General features: G+C 46.2%; 2 protein-coding genes across 3 annotated transcripts in view; one reads left to right on the top strand and one right to left on the bottom strand.

The window, feature by feature from the left end:
• Positions 1–462: 462 nt before the first annotated feature.
• LOC146074428 (uncharacterized) lies at positions 463–14,365 on the bottom strand. Of its 2 annotated transcripts, XM_083182458.1 has the most exons (3): positions 12,425–14,365; positions 5,577–5,996; positions 463–3,316 (listed from the first exon to the last, which is right to left on the bottom strand). In XM_083182458.1, the coding sequence occupies exons 2-3, from the start codon at positions 5,886–5,888 to the stop codon at positions 3,143–3,145; spliced, it is 486 nt and encodes a 161-aa protein (XP_083038584.1). In that variant the 5' UTR covers positions 5,889–5,996; positions 12,425–14,365; the 3' UTR covers positions 463–3,142. The 2 variants fall into 2 exon arrangements, with proteins under 2 accessions (XP_083038584.1, XP_083038583.1); XM_083182457.1 differs by lacking the exon at positions 12,425–14,365 and having other exon boundaries at positions 5,577–6,184.
• LEMD3 (LEM domain containing 3) overlaps positions 12,959–16,156 on the top strand; it is a 42,613-nt gene continuing 39,415 nt past the window's right edge. The window contains exon 1 of the mRNA XM_083182455.1: positions 12,959–14,234. Within this exon, the coding sequence (XP_083038581.1) occupies positions 13,175–14,234 (1,060 nt within the window). The 5' untranslated portion in view covers positions 12,959–13,174. The remainder of the gene's footprint in view (positions 14,235–16,156) is intronic.

Genomic DNA, 16,156 nt, shown 5'->3' with positions numbered 1-16,156 from the left:
GGACACAGGCACTGCTTGCTTGTTTCTTTTATGTGCACTCCACTGTTTTTAGTTGATGCCCAGGTGCCTTCCAAGAGGTAATATATTCCAAGCCCGTGGTTGCTGGTAGGCTTCCTTCAGGAAAAAGAGGCGGCACTCAAAGGGTCAATAAGTATTTATCGTGGTTATAAGTGCATTATAAATACAAGACGACGTTTCAAGGCCAGCTTCGGCCTTTTCATCAGGTCAAATACAGTGCATCATGAATGAAGTAGACAAATAAGTGAACAAGAGGCTTACCTGCCAGCAGGTTAATATAGCGTGCAAACACAAACCGAATTCAGACCGGTGTCCAGGGGTTGCGACTTCCGGGGAATCGGACCGCCTATGCCTCACCCCCAAGTGGGTGTTTGAGGTGTCAATCACAGCCATGGAGTCGCAGTACCTGGACCTCGTAAAAATGTGCATAAATTGAGTGATAAACTTAAATCCATATGTGACAAGTGAAACAGTAATGTGGGGTACACACCAGGATGACCACCGTCGTCCACGACCGATAGACGACCATGGGACGATTTCCCTTGGACTTCCCGGGAGCTCCCAGGCAGTCCCCAGCAAACGATTAGCAAAAATTGTTTTTTTTTTTTTTGCAGAATGATCTAGATCCGATCCCGATGCGCCCGTGATGGTCGTTAAGACGGTCGGATCGCTGGTTTTTGTTTTTTTTGCAAGAACACATGCGACCGTCGTCAGATTGGCCTTTGAAATTTAAATGAAGGGGCTGGACTAGCAGAGGGGATAGGAATAGCAGCAGCCATTTTAAACCAGTGTATTTCTGCTTTGTTACTAGTGAGGCTTGGTTTATACCTGCTGAACGCTGGACATAGCTATTTACACATTACTTTGTTTTGCCTGCCATTACAAAGTGTCTTTTAACCCTGCACTATGGAGAATGCAGTGATGGGTCGTCACCAGCAACATTACCTGCTCTATTATGCTGTGCTGAAGCTCAGGCGTCAGAGGGCCCAGCGCAGGAGAGCAAGATCATGCTGGACAAAGCAGTGGCTACTGCAGCGTCAGATTCGTTCGCACATGCCACTGCTCAGGGACATCAGGGAAAATAACCCAGACGACTTCCGGAACTTTTTGAGGATGGATGATGCCACATTCCAGGAATTGCTGCGTCTGCTGACTCCCCACTTCAAGAAGCAGGATACCAAGTATCGCATGGCTATCCCTGCTGAGGAACGGCTGGTGGTGACCCTGAGGTTTCTGGCGACAGGACGGTCTCTTGCTGACCTGAAGTTTGGATCCCTCATCTCCCCGCAAGCTTTGGGCCTCATCATCCCGGAGACCTGCAAAGCCATTGTGAAGGTGCTGCAGTACCAGTATTGCAAGGTAAGGATGAAAAATACACTGTACACTTTATTGTGCAAACAAAATTGTTTTATTTATAATTTAGGCCTAGGACAGAAACAGGTTTTTTAGGCCTTTCATATGTAAAACATGTGTAAATATATATACAAATATAGATTTATTGTGTCAACACAAATATATTATAATACCATATAAAAGATATTTTACAAAAAAACACACTACTATATAAAAACATTTAGGTATGTATGACCCAGTTTAAACTTTCCCAATAAGTATGGGCTACTGTGTGGCAGAGGAGGTCTGCCGCAGATATGTAAAGGCTGCGGCCCACATGGCACATGGCGCAGATGCAATGGTCCCGGCCCCATTGATGTGCGCCATACGCCATGTGAGCAGTGGCCATCACATACCTGCAGCTGAGACCATGTCTATCGCACAGTACCCCATACTATTGGCAAATAAAAAAGGGCAATAATTTGAGTTTGCTCTCCAGATTGAGGAGAATCCTGTTCTCCCTCTGGTAATGCAGGTACAGGTAGCAGCATATACGTAGAAAACCAAGAAAAAAACACTCTGGTAACTTATGAAACAGGCCCTTGTGTGGCAGAGGATGTCTGCTGCAGATATGTAAAGGCTGCGGCCCACATGGCGCATGGCGCAAATGCAATGGTCCCGGCCCCATTGATGTGCGCCATACGCCATGTGAGCAGTGGCCATCACATACCTGCAGCTGAGACCATGTCTGTCGCACAGTACCCCATACTATTGGCAAAGAAAAAAGGGCAATAATTTGAGTTTGCTCTCCAGATTGAGGAGAATCCTGTTCTCCCTCTGGTAATGCAGGTACAGGTAGCAGCATATACGTAGAAAACCAAGAAAAAAACACTCTGGTAACTTATGAAACAGGCCCTTGTGTGGCAGAGGATGTCTGCTGCAGATATGTAAAGGCTGCGGCCCACATGGCGCATGGCGCAAATGCAATGGTCCCGGCCCCATTGATGTGCGCCATACGCCATGTGAGCAGTGGCCATCACATACCTGCAGCTGAGACCATGTCTGTCGCACTGTACCCCATACTATTGGCAAAGAAAAAAGTGCAATAATTAGAGTTTGCTCTCCAGATTGAGGAGAATCCTGTTCTCCCTCTGGTAATGCAGGTACAGGTAGCAGCATGTACGTAGAAAACCAAGAAAAAAACACTCTGGTAACTTATGAAACAGGCCCTTGTGTGGCAGAGGATGTCTGCTGCAGATATGTAAAGGCTGCGGCCCACATGGCGCAAATGCAATGGTCCCGGCCCCATTGATGTGCGCCATACGCCATGTGAGCAGTTTCCATCACATACCTGCAGCTGAGACCATGTCGATGGTAAATGACAAAATAGCCTATATTTTAAGACAGATCCTCAAAAACAGGAGACTCCGGATCTTCTATCAGTAAAGAACTGTAGAATTGACGGTACTGGGAGGGTTGAGAAGGCTGTGTGGGTGTCGACTGGGTATGTGTTGGAAGTGTGCTCGACTGGCCTGGTACGGTGGCAGGCAGAGTAGGCACTGGTGATTCTAATGACAGTGGTGTTTCTGGTGCACTACCCATGCCAACTATTTTAGTGCCACTGCTGAGATACCCTAAACTGCCATTATACACCAACTCCATACATAACTTTTCAAAAGTCAGTTGCTGGTCCGGAGCCATGTTGCGAACACACTCTGCCACATAAGTGAAGTAGTTGTCATGTTTGTCCGGGTTTCTTTGCAGGACTCGCTGTGCCCGCATCATAAATTCTTCATTGTGCTTCTCCTTTTTTTCCTTTGCCACGCATTTTTTTTGCATGGGGGAATGGTGGAGTGGGTTCCAGGGTGGGTGGCGGAGTGCGTGCCGGAGTAGGAGCTTCGCTCGATGTGCATGCATTATCAGATAGCACAGACAGGTCCGGGGTTGGAGGTGGGTCATCAGCAAGCTGTAAAAAAATTGAACAACAAGTTTACTAATCAATTCTATTTACTTCTAATTTCAGTTCCCTACCAGCGTGAATGGAAAGTCATCGCAGAGGAGTTTGAACAGCGATGGAACTTTCCAAATTGCGGTGGAGCCATTGATGGCAAACATGTCAGCATATCCCAGCCTATCAATAGTGGTTCCTACTACTTTAATTACAAGGGCTATTTTATAATTTTACTAATGGCTGTGGTTAATGCGAACTATGAGTTTATCTTCCTGGATGTAGGAAGGAATGGCTGTGCATCGGATGGTGGCACTTTCAAGGACACAAAGGCCCTTATTCTGGTTGGTGCGGTCGAGCCGCATATGCGGCTCCGACCGCACCAGACGAATCCCCGCCCACCCTACGGATCGCCACGGCCGTCCGTACACGGACGGCTGGCGATCCGCATAAAAATGGTGGAGGCTACGCCTCCACCATGGTGGGAGCTGCCCCCTGCATTCGATGGTCGTCGACCATCGAAGGCAGGTCCGCACGCCGCGGCAGCTCCCGCAAGCTGAGACCACACGGACAATCGTCCGTGTGGTAGCTTGTATGGGGGCTGAAAGCTGACATCCGGCGACGTCAGCTTTCCGCCCCCATGAGTTGCGTCATGGCCTCATTACCATGCGTACGCCCCGCGTTTGCATGGGAACGCCCATGAAACGCGGGGCGTACACATAGGGAAATGAGGGCATGATGCCTCTCACGCCCCTATACGCCCCCTTTGCGGCGGACGAAATACGTCTGCGGCGAAGGGGGCTGCACATGCGCAGATTCACCTCTGCGCATGTGCAGAGTAAAAACATCGGCGGTACGGCCGCACGCGGGCCGTACCGATCCGATCAGAATAAGGGCCAAAGTTCTACGAAAGGCTCACAGCGAACACCCTTCACTTGCCGTCTGTCCAGGAAACTAAACAGGGGCTTAACTTTGTGTTTGTGGCAGACGAGGCTTTTGGCCTGCACGAGCACGTCATGAAGCCATATTCGCAAAGGGGCCTGAACTATGACAAAAGGATCTTCAACTACAGGCTACCCAGGGCACGGCGTGTTGTGGAAAATGCTTTTGGCATCCTGGCTAGCCGGTTTCGCATTTTCCACACTGCCATTAACCTGAGGGTGGACAAAATTGACTGGGTTGTCACGGCGTGCTGTGTCCTGCACAATTTGCTCCGCAGAAAAGCCACACAGCAAAGGGCTACAGGCACAGCACTCCAAGAAGAACAAGATCTGCCAGAGAAGGTAGTGCAGATATCCTCCTTGCAAACCCCAACACAATACTTGGTACTTGTGTATTTTGGCGGCGCCCCCGATGTCCGTCGTACGATGAACGTATCGCATCGCATGCCATGTACCCGATGGCATGCGATGCGACGCGATTTTGACCCCCTATACGATAAAAAATCGTATAAGCACCCTAAAGGGTGCTTTTGAGCACCCTAATGGGTGCTTACAATGTTAAATGCACCCCCACGCCACCCCCCCACTATAAACGTGAACCCGAAGCGTGGCGAGCGCAGCGAGCCCGCGAGGGGCGGCGGTACGCGTCCTACGACCTTTTCATACCCCCACTATCCACGTCGGCGTGGAGTTGAGAATAGAATAGTGTGGCGAGCGCAGAGAGCCCCGCGAGGGGACGCGGATACCTTCACAGGTAAACGCGTCCCTTCGCGGGCTTCACAGGTATCCGCGTCCGCTCGCCACGCTTCGGGCTCGGTGGCTCACTGCGCTCGCCACACTATTCTATTCTCAACTCCACGCCGACGTGGATAGTGGGGGTATGAAAAGGTCGTAGGACGCGTACCGCCGCCCCTCGCGGGCTTGCTGCGCTCTCCACGCTTCAGGTTCACGTTTATAGTGGGGGGGTGGCGTGGGGGGTGCATTTAACATTGTAAGCACCCATTAGGGTGCTTAACATTGTATAAGCACACATTAGGGTCTTATACAATGTTTAATCGCATCGCATCGTATGGCATTGTATGCCATGTACAATGGCATACAATTTCAAAATTGTATGCCATCGTGCACTATCGTACGATATCGCATCGCATCGCATACCATCGTATGCGTTATGGTATGCGATGCGATAGGCGCCGCCAAAATACACAAGTACCCAATACTTCACAGGGAGTGCACGAGCCAAACAGGTGAGGGAAGAGTATATGGCCTACTTTAATGGGGAGGGGGCTGTGGATTGGCAGGAGGAATCAATTAGATAGCCAACAAAGTAGACTCACCAATGCAGACTGCGAATTATCCTCCTCATGCACCGTGACTTCTTGGTTATCATGTTCGACCATCAGGACTACTCCTGTCCTCATCGACTCCTGGCTGAGGGTGAACGTCAACCTGTCGTAGTACCAGAGCGATGTTTGATATATCTCGTCGACTCCAGCACCAGACTTCTTTGCAGCCTCCACCTTCTTGTGTTCTTTCAAGAAAACCGTCCGCAGATTCTGGATGCGTTTCCGCACCCATTCTACGTTGGCCTCTGGGTGAAATGGGAGACTGTAGCGAGACAAGTCCTCCAAGGCTTGATTTCTTTTCATTTTATTCGAATACTCCTTGGACTTGGTTCGCCACAGGCATTCATGGGAACGATACTTCTCTATGAACCCTTCCAAAAAATTCCTGTTCTTTTGCGTTGGACATTGGGACTGTAAAAAGATAAAACCATTTTAGTTATTATAGTTATAGCCATGTTTTGTTTCATATTTAAATTTTTATAGTTATAGTTACCAATTTACCTAGTTCATATGTTTTAAGTATTTAAAATGTTAATAAACTTTTATGAAAACCACTATACATTTTATTGTGCAGATTGCTATTCACACGAACAGGTGAATGGGGCCTAGCAGAGAGGAGTGCATGGAATACTGCAATGGTGGACAATGGTTATATATATATATATATATATATATATATATATATATATATATATATATATATATATATATATATATATACACAAACACACACACACACAGGTGAATGGGGCCTAGCAGAGAGGAGTGCATGGAATACTGCAATGGTGGACAATGGTTATATATATATATATATATATATATATATATATATATATATATATATATACACACACACAAACACACACACACACACAGGTGAATGGGGCCTAGCAGAGAGGAGTGCATGGAATACTGCAATGGTGAACAATGGTTTTATATATATATATATATATATATATATATACACACAAACACACACACACACACAGGTGAATGGGGCCTAGCAGAGAGGAGTGCATGAAATACTGCAATGGTGGACAATGGTTATATATATATATACACAAACAAACACACACACACACACACACACACACACACACACACACACACAGGTGAATGGGGCCTAGCAGAGAGGAGTGCATGGAATACTGCAATGGTGGACAATGGTTATATCTATATATATATATATATACACACACACATGGGGCCCACCCGAGCAAACAGTGACATGGTCAGGTGCACAGTTAACAAACCAGTGCTCTATACACACTATATACTGTACATTGGTGGCAACAGTGGGCATGCATAGGAGAGCATTGGGAGTGCAAACATACCAGGTTGTTGTTCTGGGAGATGAGACAAGAAGGAGAGTCTTTTGAGGGATTTGAATGTCCACATGTGTATATTTATACATTTTATATTATTGTAACCCCCTTTGTTATGAAGTATAAAAACTTCTATATGCTATTACAGCTTTTTTTATTCTATTATAATAAATTGTATTTTGTACAGGATACCGTTCCACAAATTTTTGTTTTAACTTATATTCAGCCAGCGCTGGTACATATTCCTTTTAAGAAGGAGAGTCTAACTGCTGTGCCAGCACTGTTTGCTATGTGGAAAAACATGGCGCCGGGGGGAGTGTTTAGGAAATGCCACTCAAATTGGCTGGATCAAACGACGGACGCACCGACGGACGGCCGATGGATGGCGGCAAAAACACTCACGATCTGCATGCGATTGACAGTCGGTCGGCCTGGGATTGACGGATCCTACCTGCAGCACGTAGGACCAAAGATGCGACCAAACGAGTGGCGTGTACGCGCATCGGATCGGATCAAATAAATGACAAAAATGCACAAAAGTACATACAATCTGCATACAACTGGTCGGAATTGGATCTAAATTGACAGAATCGGGCCATAGTCGTCCTGGTGTGTACCAGGCATAACTTAGCAGACTATGTTAAAAACTGAAGAGTACATCCATATAAGTTACAATGTAAGGAATCGATTTGACATAAAGCCAATGTGAAAAACACCTGCAGAGAAAAATATAACATGTGGCACCGGCAGTTCACTAAAAATAGGCTGTGGTATGTTATGCAGCTACAAGAAAAATTTCAGAAGCACATAATGAAGACATCTTAAAACAGGCAGATAACTGTCATTGGGGCAGATGTATTAACATGTGGCACCGGCAATTCACTAAAAATAGGCTGTGATATGTTATGCAGCTACAAGAATCATTTCAGAGGCACATAATGAAGACATCTTAAAGCAGGCAGATAACTGTCATTATCCCAAATGGATGGATTAAATAAATATGTTCCACGAGAATTTTTCGTTTAACCCTTTAGGTGCAATAGTATTAAGGGTAAAAATCCATTTGGATTTACATTGGGACAAAGCCCGTTGTCGATCTCCTCCTCTCAGAGGGGGCGGTACATGATCTATAATCTTACAACGAAGGCTTGTCAGAGAGTGGCCACAGTTTTTAAAATGTTTCCCTACCGGTTGATCCATCGATTTTCCACCCCTCTAGAGCAGCTTTAATTGCAGAGCGGTGAAGAGCCAATCGAGTGCGAAGATTTCTGATAGTTTGTCCAACATATAAAAGTCCGCAAGGTCAGATTATTATGTAGATGATGAATGAAGTGGTACAAGTTAGTGAATGTCGGATACGATATTGTTTACCGGAATGTGGATTCTTGAAGTAAGTGCCAGGTTCCATATAATTGCAGGTGGTGCATGATAAACATTTATGACAACCTGGTTTCTGTGAAGGAAGACTTGAATTCAGTAATTGGTTTTGACCAATCGATCCTTGATACTCCGGCCCCTTTTATAGCTGGGTCGTACTTGAGTGTCCTGAAACGGCAATTGTGTGTCACTGGTTAGCATTGGCCATAATTGTTTGGTGGTTTGAGCAATGTAGGGACTCATTGGGGTAAAAGTGGTTATAAACGGGATTTTGTTCGAACTGGTTTGGGGACCTGACCCCACTAGTAGTTGTTTGCGGGGAATTTGCAACACATGGGGCCAAATGTAATAGGGTGAGAGTTTCAGAAAGTGAGAGATTTTGGGAGAGTTTTCCCATGTTTTTTAAAGCAGCAATCAATTATATGGCAAAATCAACCTGGTTTTGCAGTGTAATTGATTGCTGCTTTAAAAAACATGGGAAAACTCTCCCAAAATCTCTCACTTTCTGAAACTCTCACCCTATTACATTTGGCCCCTCACTCTTCTGTTGTAGAAGTACACGGTAACTGTATCCACGGTTCGTGAACTTAATTATCATGTCTTCCAATATTGGTCCGCTCTGCGATTAAAGCTGCTCTAGAGGGAAAACCGATGGATCAACTGGTAGCGAAACATTTTAAAAACTGTGGCCACTCTCTGAAAAGCCTTCGTTGTAAGATTAAAGATCATGTACCGCCCCCTCCGAGAGGAGGAGATCGACAACGGGCTTTGTCCCAATGTGAATCCAAATGGATTTTTACCCTTAATACTATTGTACCTAAAGGGTTAAACGAAAAATTCTCGTGGAACATATTTATTTAATCCATATATTTGGGATAATGGGGCAGATGTATTAAGCCTTAACAAGAGATAAATGCAAGGGTGATAAGGAGATATAAACATCCAGCCAATCACATCCTTACTGACTTTTTTCAAACACAGGCTGTAACATGGCAGTTAGCAGGTGATTGGCTGGACGTTTATCTCTCCTTATCATCCTTGCATTTATCTCTTGTTAAAGCTTAATACATCTGCCCCAATGACAGTTATCTGCCTGCTTTAAGATGTCTCCATTATGTGCTTCTGAAATTATTCTTGTAGCTGCATAACATATCACAGCCTATTTTTAGTGAATTGCTGGTGCCACATGTTATATTTTTCTCTGCAGGTGTTTTTCACATTGGCTTTATGTCAAATTGATTCCTTACATTGTAACTTATATGGAGGTACTTCAGTTTTTAACATAGTCTGCTAAGTTACTGTTTCACTTGTCACATATGGATTTAAGTTTATCACTCAATTTATGCTCATTTTTCCGAGGTCCAGGTTCTGTGACTCCATGGCTGTGATTGACACCTCACACACCCACTTGGAGGTGAGGCATAGGCGGTCCGATTCCCTGGAAGTCGCAACCCCTGGACACCGGTCTGAATTTGGTTTGTGTTTGCACGCTATATTAACCTGCTGGCAGGTAGGCCTCTTGTTCACTTATTTGTCTACTTCATTCATGATGCACTGTATTTGACCTGATGAAAAGGCCGAAGCTGCCTTGAAATGTCCGTCTTGTATTTATAATGCACTTATAACCATGATAAATACTCATTGAAGACCCTTTGAGTGCCGCCTCTTTTTCCCAAAGGAAACCTACCAGCAACCACGGGCTTGGAATATATATATATATATGCCATACTAACATCTCCTGCCCCCACCATTATCATTTCTGGATCCCCTTTCATACTCACTCTACCTTCCTAGACAGAACTAGATTTTACATCACTCTGTCTCCTCACCAGTCGTGGAAGGCATGGAGGGCAATGTAATCATTTTTCAATGGTGCCAGCTGTCAGAGGTGTACAGATAAAGGCTTCTAAAAAACCACTGACGGCAAAACTGCAATAATTAACAGTGAACAAACAGCTGGATCTGTGGACCAGTGTCTGGGCAGCTGCTTTCACCTGCCAGTGGTTGTCTTTGAGAGGCGGACTGGGCTGGGGGGCAGGATGCCACCTGCCTCCCAGGCCACTATATACCTCCCAACTGTCCCGTTTATCGTGGGACCAACCCGTTTTTTTGCGACGGTCCCGCCCCCGTCCATGTGCCGCGGCGGGGGGGCAGTTGGGAGTCCTATTCTGACAGAATATGACGCTGTGCGCAATCACACAGCGTCTATTCAGCGATGCAGAGGGCGGAAAATGGGGGCATGGCCCAATGGCGCCCACCCCTTTTTGAGGCTGTAATCAGATTTTTTATTTTTGTTTCCTCATCCATTTTGCTGTTGCGCTGGTAGAAAAGCTGGGCCACTTGACTAAAAGTTGCCAGCCAGCTCCTGCTGCCTTTACAAGTCATTTGTTTTATTTATTATGACATAGCAAGCATGGCATCATGATGTCACACACACCGCTCTGCTGACAGAGGTGACGCCACCACTGAGCAGACGGGTTTTAAATGTAGCAATTTTTTAAAACAAATCTGGCAAGCTTGTACTTCTAGTTCACAATTTTCTAGCTTCCTTTCACAGCCTAACCATGATCTTAGTTACTATGGGCCTTATTCTAGTTCACTCTTTCTGACAAAATACTTCTTAGATGGACAAAACCATGTGCACTGCAGGGGGGCAGATGTAAAATGTGCAGAGAGAATTAGATTTGGGTGAGTTATTAAGGTTCTGTGCAGGGTAAATACTGGCTGCTTTATTATTAACCAAATCTAATTTTCTCTGCACAAGTAACATCTGCCCCACCTGCAGTGCACATGGTTTTGCCCATCAAAGAAGGATTTTGTCAGAAAGAGTGAACTAGAATAAGGCCCTATAAAATAATTGAAGTTTATTTAATACCTGTATGCTGTGGAAAGACAAAGGCCCAGTTCTGTTGAAATACATATATACAATTTTTTTTTTTATTGTTTTATTAAAAAAAAGCAACATGGTAAAGATGTTTTATCTGCTCATCCTCCTTCACCTCTTTTTGCACTGGATGCACTGAACAAGAAATTTAATTAAAAAACCCTAAATAACAGTTTTCCAGGTTGTTACCTCAGTTTTAAATGTACAAAAGCCTCACCCGCCAGGGCTCCGATGTGATATAGCTATCGCCTTCTCTCTAAAGCAATGTGAGGTAATTGACACGGATCCCTCCCAGCATGCCCCGCTGACCCTGCCATTACTCTGCACATGGGCAGTGGGACTCCCGAGTAGCAGCCCAAGAAGCCATCACTCTTATCGGGAGAGCTGCCCTTGCGTTGCTAATCAAATGCTGGTACATATAGAATTAGCATTGTTGTGATGGGTGGGAGGATTCGGGATGAAATCCCGACGGTCAAAATCCCGAAGGTCATAATACCAACAACCATTGACCGACCGTCAAAATACAGACAAGGTCAAAATACCGACATTTAAAATACCAACACGGTCAAAATACCGACATATATATATATATATATATATATATATATATATATATATATATATATATATATATATACACACACACACACACACACACACACATATACATACATACACATAGGTCAAAAATTATACACAAGTTATTCCTATTTTGTTGGTCTGTATGTTGACATAAAACCCGTATGAGTGTACCGCGTTCCCTCACATGGCTCGCTTCGCTCGCCATGCTTCGGGCACGGTGCCTCGCTACGTTCAGCACATTATTTTATTCTCCCCCTGCACCCTTGTGCAGGGCATGAATTTCCGCCTGTTGGCACATGTTGGTGCGACATGGACAGTCAAACGTAGTACCGCATCCCCTCGCATGGCTCGCCATGCTTCGGGCACGGTGCCTCACTTCGCTCGGCACACTATTATATTCCCCCTCCATGTCCGCTGGGATGGTAAAGTGTGAACAAGTTAAATGTTGGTATTTTAAATGTCGGTATTTTGACCTTGTCAGCATTTTGACCGTCGGTCAATGGTTGATGGTATTTTGACCGTCTGTATTTTGATTGTAGGTAAATTTACCTCATCCTGGGTGGGATGTACTGCTAGTGGTTGATACAGGTTGGCCCATTGTGGTGAAGAAAGCATAATGCCTTGATGTATTAACATCTTAGCTGCCAGAGAGGGGGAGATAAGTCTCCTACCTCTGAAAATCCACGCAAGTCTCGTTTCGCAACAGAAGTGATGTGCTGCTTCTTGCCTCCTGGACAGGCCCAATAAACATGTTCTAGATCTTGCAACAACAAAAAAAAAAATAGGATCTCATTCTGCAAGGGCTGCTTGGTTCATCTATGTAGTAAATTGCACTGCATGTTGCACATATGTTCCTATTGTACTGATGATACATCAAGCATGTAAAATATTTACATCTACAGCCTGCACTCTGGCATGCACTCTGCAACCGGTGGTGGCCTAAAAAGTGACATTGCGAGGCCACCAGCCTTGCTCCTCCACCTGGTCATGAAAGATCCTTTAGCCCACTACGAACTACCATGCCTGCACTGTTCTATTACTATTTACGAAACCGCTAAATCCAGTTTCCGTCTTTGCGCATAATTACAAGCTTGGCCCCGGCCGGGGTCACTGCTAAGCAGCAATGAGCGTGGGATTACTAAGAGCCTCGCACTCATTTAACCCTATAATAGCAGTCACTTAGTTGGGAAGGAGCACTCCGTGTCAGCCAGCCCCGAGCCGGCCATGCCTAGCTAGGGCCGGAGGAGGCACTCCCCTTCGCTGACCGGGCGCTGAGCCTGAGGCCGCCGTGGCTGACACAGGCGCCAGACTGGCTCCCGGGTGAGCGGCGGGTCTAGTTCACAGTCTCGTTCGCTGACGTCACTTCCGGGGCACAGCCAGTGCGCGCAGGGGGGGTAGAAAGATTATTACAGTCCAGACGAATGGTCAAAATGGCGGCCACGCAACTAACGGACGAGGAGCTGGTTTCTGAGCTAAGGCGCTCTGGCGTGATGCCGGGTCCGGTCACGGACAGCACCCGCCCCGTTTACCTGAAGAAACTGAAGAAGCTGCGGGAGGAGCAGAGGCCCCGGGCCGGAAAGACGCGGGTAACAAACAGCAACCTGACGGTGGCGGCGGCTGCAGACGGGCGCTCGGAGAACCCGGCAGCCCGCCCGGCCTCCGTGGATGTGACGCATCGGCGCAGCGCCCGGTACCCCCAGGCCGGGAAGCCCTCACCGATACTAGGCTTCAGCTCCGATGAGTCGGACGCGGACGTGGGGCTGGGGGCACATGGCGGGCGCAGGGAGAGCAGCAGCCCCCCGCATCAGGACACGGATCCGGCTCAGCGGAACTGCACGGGCAGCGGCGGGGACGGGAGGAAGGCGGCTGCGTGGTGGGGGACGCGCAGGCCGCACAGCCCCCCGGAAGAGGCGACCAGAAGCCGGACAGTGAACGGCAGCCGCCTCCCTCACTGCCGGGATTACTCCGACTCTGACGAGGAGAGGGATTTGGGGGAGAACGAACCGCCGGGCCGCCGCAGCAGACGGAATAAGCCGGCACGGGACAACGGCATGGACCCCGCTGAGCAGCCTGGCTGGGATCCGGCATCTCTCAGACATCGCGGAGCCGCCAGGAAGCCCCACTCTCCGGACTCCGGTCCCCGCAACAACCACCTGGCGGCACACTACAGCCCGGAGGGGCCGCGGCTCTACTTCACCAGCGGCAACAGCGTTACTCACAGCCGGGCCTCCCCCTCCAACCACACGGCGTCCAACCACACGCACTACCCGTACACCGGCAGCAAGAAGAAGCCGCAGAAGGTCCCTGAGCCCGAGGAGGCGCTCCTCCAGCAGTTCCGGAGTGAGGAGGTGTCTCCCACCGGGGGCTTTAGCGCCCATTACTTGTCCATGTTCCTGCTGACTGCGGCCTGCCTCTTCTTCCTGGTGCTGGGACTCACCTACCTGAGGATGAGAGGCTCGGGCCTGCCCGGGGGGGAGAGCTGTAAGTATTCACAGAGATGTCGGGACCCCATCATCAAGTAGTGTCTGCTATGGAGGGTGTATATAGGGGTCTGCATATACTTATAGCTGCCACTTGTAAAAAAGGATTGTCCGCACACTAAAGCAATAGAAGACTGCTAATCCTTTGCTCCAATTAATGTATTGCTACCCAAGTAGTGCAACTCCCTACTTACTGGTGGAGGGAGGCAACAGCAATGTGATGCTAGACAGAAGTAGCATCCTCTGCTATAGAGCCCGGCATCTGTTTAACATGCATAACATTCTGAGAATGCCCAAATAAGCCATAAATAAGCTTTTATTTTGCCCAGGTTATTACAATGGAACTCCCATCATAGTCACCAGGTTCACTGTGTAAAGGAGTTGCTTTAGATGACTGTTTGGAAGTTATTTTATTTTTGACACATCCAGAAATGCAGTAAATTATGAAAAGACCCTCTTGTGTTTTATTTGACTGAGGTACATGCAATCAAATGCCAGTCTCAATCACCAGGGTATTGTAATGGATACTGTTCTGATAAGAGGACAATCTAGGGCTGATGTACAGTTGATCGTAGTTGTCCTGTTGGTTTTATTTGTATACGGTTTAATTTTGTCCATTTTCACAAAACAATTCTGGCATATCCACCTGATTGTAGCTGATTATACTTTGCGCTTGTTTGTAGAGAAGTGTAATGTTTAGGGCATATTCACCTAAAGTGAACTCATGGTCCAGAGCAGGGACCTCTGCACAAATACCCCCCCTCGCCCCAAATCTATTACTTTAATATATATGACTACTGTTAAATGTTGCCGTATTATTTGAAAATGGCCCTCAGCACATAAGAAGACTATGCTAAATTTGTATAAAGGTAAATGGTTTCAATTTGAATCTAAGTGAGTTGTTTAGGTTGTATTTTATATGGTCTGCCTGGCTAGTCTGACACTTCATTAAATTACTATTGAGTTCTGTATAACTCTAGCTTGATGTAACATTAGCAATTACTGCTAACTGTCCTGTTGTATACGAAGGTTCTCTTCTGGAGTAAAACTGGCATATGGTACCTGTCACAATTGGAATCCACTTAAAAAAAATCTCTAACTTTTACTTTGACTGTTTATAATGGTAGGTTTTTGTTCTACAGTAATGTGGCTTTGATTCGCAGGATAAGTGACAAGGTTGGAAATGACCTGTGTATGGTGCAATGGTCACCACAGGAAGATAGGATGGTTATTTTTCTTGTTTTTGTGTGATGTTCCTATATGTATTTTGTATGAAATTGGAGACTGAAGCAAAGTGGTAAAACCGTGTCGATGCATGTTTTATAGACTAGTGCAAAAAATGTGCTGTTAAGTAGTCCTCATTATATCATTGCGCTAAACTTCTTTGCTAGTGTGGTATTTAAGAATTAAACCGGTAAGTACATCAGTTTAATCCTTCATAAAACAGTGCACTCTGTACCCTCCATCTCTTATAAACTCTAATTGATTACACAACACAGTATTCTAATTGTAGCAATAATTAGTTTTATACATTTTAACAGATCTTTCATAAACACTCCTTTGGCGTGAATGATGTGAGCACACAGAAAATCATTGTGACTATAATTAATTTAGTCGCTTCAGCATGCAGAGATGATTGCTTAAATCCGCACTAACACCTATGGAATGTAGTTTTGTCTTCCTGCTAAAACACTATTGAGCTAGTTTTGCCTCTTTTTATGTCTTGAATTAATCATGAATGAGGGGATGTGTTTTACTTGTCAGTTTTAAGTGTTTAATACAGTGGTTCCCAAACTGTGTGCCTTGGCACCCTGGGGTGCCTCAGGACACTTGCAGGGGTGCCTTGGGTTGGTAGACCAACATCAATTCATATTATTTATGGTCAATGTACCAGGCAAAACCAGTGCTTGTGGCTGCCAATCA

The sequence above is a fragment of the Crinia signifera genome, chromosome 4, assembly GCF_055691185.1.
Source record: "Crinia signifera chromosome 4, ASM5569118v1, whole genome shotgun sequence".
NCBI classification, from domain to species: domain Eukaryota; kingdom Metazoa; phylum Chordata; class Amphibia; order Anura; family Myobatrachidae; genus Crinia; species Crinia signifera.
Note: the sequence above shows the minus strand (reverse complement) of the source record. Positions and strands in the feature narration are given on the sequence as shown.